At 30.7% G+C, this 8,050-nt stretch overlaps 1 protein-coding gene across 1 annotated transcript in view; it reads right to left on the bottom strand.

Annotated features, from left to right (window-relative positions):
• Nucleotides 1-267: 267 nt before the first annotated feature.
• The window catches only part of LOC117167342 (fumarylacetoacetate hydrolase domain-containing protein 2A), a 53,658-nt gene continuing 45,875 nt past the window's right edge, over nucleotides 268-8,050 (bottom strand). The window contains exons 5-6 of the mRNA XM_033352202.1: nucleotides 896-983; nucleotides 268-693 (exon numbers count right to left, since the gene is read on the bottom strand). Coding sequence (XP_033208093.1) covers nucleotides 631-693; nucleotides 896-983 — 151 coding nt within the window. The 3' untranslated portion in view covers nucleotides 268-630. The remainder of the gene's footprint in view (nucleotides 694-895; nucleotides 984-8,050) is intronic.

Raw genomic sequence — 8,050 nt, 5'->3', positions numbered from 1 at the left:
GAACAAATATAAAATAAGTTGACTTGCAATTAAAAGTATTCCTTTAGAATATATATAAATGCATTTCACCTTTCTTCTCAAGGTCCAACATTTATAACTAATTAATATTTTGCAAAATTGAATAGACTTTAAAAAGAAACATTAAAATTAATTTCTGCAATTTTGGTTGAAAATGATTAATTTTTGAGTGAAACGGTTAAGGAAAAAATATGTATTTTAGTGAGATCTGTAACTTGTATGTATGTATTTAATCTCTCCCTTTTACGGGTTTGAGAGCCTCCGCTCCCTGTACATATATTCACAATTCCATCCTTAGTCTAACTTAACTACTACTTATATTCTACTCTTTCGCATTAAAAAAAAGTAAAACTGTTAATAACCTAATTTCTATTAATCCACGTCAAAAATACTTTCAGTACTTTCAACTGACATGCAACAGGAACACCTAGGCCAAGCATCAAATCAATAACGTTCAGTGATCTTTTCGGAAGTGTACACAATTTCTTAAATCTTTAAAAATCATTTTTCCGCCATAAAAAGATGATGTCTCGTGTAAAGGAAAGTTTATGTACATATATAATTTTAAAATATATATCATGTGTATAAAACATTCTAAGACCTTTGAATCTGTCAGACGCACTTATTTTGTAGCCTGCCCAAACCTTCAATTTCCGTTTCAACGATATCTCCTTTCTGAAATTTAGAAGAAATTACAAATTAATTTTGAAGAAAAATAACGTGTTTAATACAGTTTCTTAAATAAGGATGAAATTCACACAGTATTCGTTTTTTTAAAGTACAAGCTTTTTAAAATATTCAAATTTTTATGTTCGACTAAGTTTTTATATGAAAATGGATATTAAAACAAGTATGTATGATAAAAATGATGAATAACCTTTAAGTATTCTGGTGGATTACGAGAGACACCAACACCACCAGGTGTGCCTGTTAGGATTATGTCTCCAGGTAGCAGAGTCACGAACCTGGAGAAAAAGAATTAGAAATTAGGTATATCATATCAAAAATGTAACTTTTGAAAAACTGCTGGAGCTGTACTTGGACAGAATATTTAGGATATTAGCTCGGCACTGGAAAAAGTACTAATGATAACCGCATCTGTTCTGTACGAGCATGTTATTGATAAACTACCCGTCCCTACAAAAAAAGTTCCGATGGGAGCCATTAGGATTTCGATAAAGTCCCAATAAAGTAGTGTATATGAAATAAAAAAAAAGTCAAGCATAAAGACCCTACTTGTAAAAATGTTTAAAAGTACAATTAGGGACAAAAGTACTAGAAAAATTACATTTTATTTTTTTTGAAACTTTTACAAGTGCTGATGGAACTTTCATAGGACAAAAGTATCTAAGAATTCCCACCTAATTTATTTTATTCTCAGCAGGATGTTTTAAAGTTAAAAGTATCCGAAAAGCTCCACTTATTTTTTTAAAAATCTTTTCAAGCCCTTAATAATTTTTGGGACAAAGATACTAGAAAAGTTCTATTTTCTTTTCTTGGGATAAGTGCTACTTAATTTTATTTTTTTATTTTAAGCACATTTTGTTCAGGAAAAAGTAGTAGAAATGTTTCACATAATTTTATTTAAATCTTTGAATTCCCTAAATAATGTTTGAGACGAAAGTACTAGGAAAATTACATTTTTTTTCGTATTTTTTACAAGTGCTAATATGTCCCGTTTCACCAGAGCTTTTTACAAACAAAAGCATCAGAAAAATCTGACCTAATGTTTTAAAATGCAGTGAAGTTTCACCTATTTCAAGCCCCCCGTACACGTCTATTTCATATTGAGCAGTTCCGTCACCTCCCACCCGAAAAGCGAGAAGCCCTCATTGCTTTGAATTGAATATTTTACCATTACGTCATGTGAATGCAGATAATTTTTTGGAGAAAATATTATAAACGTAAAAGTAAGTCTTAAATATACGAATAGTAATATTTTTAAACGGTATTTTCTCAGTCATATTCCATTCTTTTGTCGATTGGTGACCTTTCAGTGTCACTAAAGACAGAAAACAATTTTAAGTTAGTGTATCAGATCAGGTACTCAAACCTCAAATTTCGGAGAGATGATTGTAGTTCGTGACACTGTATAAAGTCGTCAATCGACAAAAGAATGGAACATGGCTGAGAAAATACATTCTACGCTTGAAAAATATTACCACACTCAGGGGCGTGTGAATCATTTCTGTTGCCATTTCGTTTTAAAAAATATATTTTGTTGTGTCTTTCTTATTTTGGTTTTATATTGTCATAATGAACGTGAAAATTTCTGTGCGGGATTTTTAAACAACAACAAAAATCTACATAATCTGACAGTCGAAATTAGAATCATCGCAGTTTTTCAAAATTTGGTATTTAAGAGAATTATTTTCTACACTTGTGATTGCGGATTTCAGAAGTATTTATTTTCAACCCAACGAAATAGATAAGTAAATATAAATATAAATATAAATAAATATAATAAATATAATATAATTGAATTGTATAATTAATTTTGATAATTATTCAGTTTCATTTAGTTGGTATATAATTTAATGCAAGTATACTTTTAGTATGGGTCTCGATATACATTATCTTCTAAAAATATTAAATACTGCAAACATAACCTCAAAACAAGCTTTTCTACTTTATGCATGATATGTATTCAATTTGTCTAAAACAAAGGTAAACTAAATATTTGGCTAAAATAAGAATCAAAATGTTGCATAACTTGAACACTGAATGAATAAAAGCGAACTGAAGCGAATTTCCGACGATATTTTTGCAACATACTAAAAATCACTGAAACAAGCGACACAATATAGAACACCTTGTCCTCTGTAACGGGAACTTTTCTAGCGGGACTGTAGTGTGTTCAGACCCTAATAACTTACTTTTACGTTTATAATATTTTCTCTAAAAATTCGTATGCAATTGATGTTACATACGTGCTAACCTTCCTAACGACTGACATTTCCACCTATCCTAGCATTTAAGACATGAAAAATATAAATATCCAGACCTTCAAACTTACTTTTATGTTTAGAACACTTTCTCCAAATAGGCGTATGCAACACTACGTCAAAAACTATGCTAACCTTCATGACGGCTGACTTTTCCACCTATCCTTGCATGACCGAGACGTCATGCTGCAAAACTCAATATTCCGCGAAATATTTGAGTCGTTTTTAATTCTATTATATTGATTTTTAGTTGGTAAATTGTACTCTTTTCAGGAAATGATGGTATTTATTCGTTTCAAATAGACTCGCGCTTTTCGGTACATATGCAATTGAAAGATTTGCTTACAGCGCCATCATCGACACAAAATCGAGACAGCCAATGAACTTCACTTGACAAAAATAACCTGAAGGTTGCAGTAGAGGTGAAAGCTCCTCTAGCCTTAAAATAATCTAATTGATACGTATCGCGTAAGCCCTAAATAATTCGTATGGCAAAAGTATTTGAAAAGTTCCATTTTATTTTTATTCTTAGCAAGTCCTGCTCAGAATAAGAATACAAAAATTAAGTGGGTCTTTTCCGAAACTGATATCCTACAAAAGATCCATCATCATTTGTAAAAATTTCAAAAACAAATATATGGAGGTTTTCTAGTACTTTTTCACTATTTGGACTTTAAATAATATTAAGAAAAGTAAGTATTGATTCGTCTAACAGCAATTTTTTCCGCTTGCAAATATCAAATCTCCTTTTACTAGAAGCACGAATAAGACGCAGGCCCTTCGAAAGGAAAACACGGGCCCAGCGGGCGGGTGGGGAGCACCCCTATATGTCATTTTGATTTCTAACAGTTCCGAAAAATCCAGGCTCCCTCGAAAACTCTGAGCTCGGAGAGGAACTCTCCGTTATCCTCCTCCCGGCCCTTGTAAAGCCTGATAAAAACATTCGAAGGGTTGTAAGTTGTGGAGTGCTCTCGATTAGCACTATTTCCGATATTTTTTGTTTTAAAACCAACGGAACAGTTTAGATATTTCGAAGTCCTACTTAAACTCAATTTTGAAAAATCCCATGTTCGAAGCAATGGATTTCAGTTATTTGTATTGGAAATTTAAAGTCGGAAATGCATAACTTTTTTCGATAAAACTTTTTCTCACAGTGCTCATTAAATAAACAGCTTGGAGATATGTCACAATTTAAATTAAAAACTAAAAATGATCATTTTTGTCATGATTTTAAGACACTCTTCATAATCCATGAATTTCTCACATCAAAAGTAAATGTTAATTTTCTCGGAACTGAATGATATATTTATCAAAAATTTAAACCCTTGTATTCAGTAACTCTAAATCTCTGATATTTATTACCAGGCTGTTTTTATTAAAAGTTTAATTTCTTATCACTGCCTCAATTCAACTCAAAAAGAATTTAAAAAAAGTCTTAACCCGACGTGATCGCGTTCGGACAATATTTTTTGATGAGGGGAAGCATCTTATCAATCAAACTTCCTTGGCATCGCTTAATCAATTTTTCAGCTCAGAAGCAGAATTTTATTGAATTTTGTTTTAAATTGCGAATTTCATTTTGTAAAATGTTTTTTTTTCACTTTCCTACACAATTGCTATTAACTTCCTTTTGCTTTTCCACTGTATATGATGGGGTATCCATATAACACGTGGACTCTTTAGGGGGCAGGGGGGATATAGCAAAATTCCACTCTTGTCCGCGAGCCGTATCGGGAGGGGGGGGGGCTAGAATCCACGTGGACACACATTTCCCTAAATCTGAGGAAAATATACTGAAATGAGACAAGGTATACTCGAACGTTTATATTATGCTCGCGCATCGTTCTACGGGTAACACTTCTCTTCCTTAATTTATCAACTATTGAAATCTAGCAGTTATACTATTAGAATTTAAAGTGATTTTTTATTCAGCTATTATAGTTATTTATATTTATTTAATAATACCAAATATTTCCAAAGGTATGTTCAAAGATCTCAAAATGATGTAAAAGATTTAAAGGATAAAAATATTTTTGCACGTTTAAAATAGTATTTACTTACCATTGTCCTCCTTGAAATATTCAGTCCAGCGATCATTTTTAGGAGAATATGTTAAACTATGGGTATTTTCACGAATTTTTGTTTGAAATTCAAATCATGCTTAAGCTCACGTTCCTAAGCAAATCCGAATTTTTTCAGCCAATTCATCGCTCCTTCTAGACTCCTTGCTTTTGAAGACTAATAATATCTATATTTTCATAAAATATGTCCACGTGGACAAAGTACAGGGAGGGGGGTCGTCAAAATTCCACGGCTGTCCACGATTGGGGAGAGGGGTCAAAAAGTGGTCAAAAATTGTCCACGTGGTATATGGATGGCCCCTAAGGTTTTCTTATATGTAATTTGATGCAATGTGATATCTTATTATATTGAAACAAAATAACATTTTCCTAATTTATAACGACACGAGTAAATTTGCTCAGATTTGGTTAAAATTACCGTTGAATTTTTTTATGAGCATATCTGTGTTTAATTATTTTTTGTGTTATCATTAGTAAATAATTCCTAAATATAATTTTTAATGTATTTACTATTAGCAAATTGTTAATCTTTAATTATTATTAAAGTGTGATTACAAGAAACTATACTTAATCTTTTATTATGACAGTTTAATTATGGTCACACGTGTTTATTTGTAATAATTCTTACTACAACTATATCTAAATTTTGTGTTCAAAATCTTCAAAAATCTATATTTTGTTATGAAGTTTTAAAAATGTTTGCAACTTTTAAATCTGAATTAATTGACAGGGTTTAAAAATTTTTATATTCCTATTCAAAATTTCAGCAAATCATTTGAAAACGAGTATTGATGTTATATTAACGACCATGGTAATTAATTCCTTCATTTCTAATGCTACATTTTGCAAATAACTGATCAAAAGACTTTCTGGAAGAACAAGAAAAAATCTGCCCCAGCCCGGATTTGAACCGGGAACTTCACTATTCACGTATGTGGGATTGTATATAATCATCTGTGAAAGTTTAGTGATTAATTCCAATGTGAATAAATTCACCGAATCTGAATATACTTTATACTTTGGATGTTATTTCAATCAATCAATACTCTAAATTTTCAATACTCATATACAATACTAAATTCGATAAATACTCTAAATTATATTCAGATGCAATGAATTTATTTAGCTTGGAATCAATCACAAAAATTTCACAGATTTCTCCAAAAAATTATTTGACCATTAATCGGCCAAATTTAACATAAGAAATAAATTAATCATTTGAAGTGTTTTGAAATAATTTTCAATATTTTCTTAGAAATCATTTTTCAAAATAAAAAATCATTCCAAATTTTCCCATGAGTCTTATGAAATTGCCTTTAAAGCTTCCAAATTATTTTTGGACTATTTCAAAAGTGTTTTGAAATCTTCTTAAACATTCTCTTACAATCACTTTGTTTAAATAAAAAATCATTAAAAATTTCCCCAGATATCTTCAGACCACTTTTTTATTCTCTTGAAACCTTTCACAATTTAAATATCATTTGCAAGCAAAATGTTAAGCACAGGAATGCTTTCCATTGATAAAAATTAATTGACAATTAAAATGTTCTCTTTTATCAATAAAGTTTCAAAACATCAGGAAAAAAATTTTATAATTAAATAAAATAACTTATTTGGAAATTATGAAATACAAAATTAATGATGCACAAAATTTGTAATATTTATTAACTGATAAACAAACTGAACAAAGCCACTAAAAGTCATATTCACGCATTTTCTCAACCAGTCCAGTTTTCGACAACAATGCGAGACTTTTTGTTAGAATAAATAAAGAAAGTGAATTAGAATTTAGTACAATGTCGGTCCAAAATAGGAAAAACCGAGGTTTTATTACACTTATTCGTATTACAGTATCGAAGTTTAATATTATCATACAAGTATTCAGGGGCACACACTTCCTCGGCTCCCGGGGTAGCGACGGGCTATTTTCTTGCAAACAAAAAACGCTTTTTCTTCATTTTTACTTAAAATCATGAATTCTTTAGTATTATTTTCAGTAAAAGCTACATTTTCCAGTCCACCTCACTCAAACTCACACCCCACCCACCCAACCTTTTGGGTACCCCCCCCCCCACCTCCCCCAGTTAAGGTAGCAACCGCTACTTTTCATACATGGTTTGTGCGCCCCTGCGAGTATTTAAAACACGAAGATTATGAATTTAAGAACTATGAATCTCCATTTCAAGAATTAACACTGTGAAAAAATAATCTTTTTACTAATTTTTCGAAAAATAATTTCAATAAGAAAAATAGTTAAGATCATAATCTCGAAAACGTATTTCATAAATTGATATTGTCAATATAAAAGTGACTGAAACCTGAGACGCATTTCCGATCGAGCCGAAAGAGGTTATGATTCACAATATTTGAAATAGAAGTTAACTCTTTCTATTTCCAATTCATCCATCTACCATGGGATTTAAAATATTAGGAATTATTTCTCATGAAATATATACCCTAAGTTAATTAAATTTGATTCAATGAGTACAATTTATAAAAATTACATCTGAATACACTTAAGTTTATCAAACTGAGTTCGCCAGGGCGCAGCCACTCTAATTTTTCATAGCGGTTAAGCGTGCGATTATGTATGTAGTAAATAAATTAAGTGTATAATAATAAAAATAATAATTGTACGAGTGTTTCCGTATTTAACTGCATTTGTATTTGTGTATTAAGTTTTTTCTTCTGAAGGCTAAATCTTTTTGAGGAGTGAGTTTATTTTTCATATAGTCGTTTGACATTCTCATATGCTTTGTATGGCATGTTCAAAAGAAGTTTTCGCTCTTTCGAATAATCCCTAGCGGACCGCGTGAACGGAAAGGATACTCTACAAAATTGAAAATATCCTCATAGTATCCACATAGTATCCCTTCAACAACAACTAGTTTATTAAATAGTATAAAATTAGTACACTGTTTTTTGTAATCAATAAATAAAATAACTTCATCAATATTATGTAATTTCTTTAAAAAGACGTAGAAGCTATCCGTGTGAAACTGTACG

This window comes from Belonocnema kinseyi, chromosome 2 (assembly GCF_010883055.1).
Source record: "Belonocnema kinseyi isolate 2016_QV_RU_SX_M_011 chromosome 2, B_treatae_v1, whole genome shotgun sequence".
In the NCBI taxonomy this organism is placed as follows: domain Eukaryota; kingdom Metazoa; phylum Arthropoda; class Insecta; order Hymenoptera; family Cynipidae; genus Belonocnema; species Belonocnema kinseyi.
Note: the sequence above shows the minus strand (reverse complement) of the source record. Positions and strands in the feature narration are given on the sequence as shown.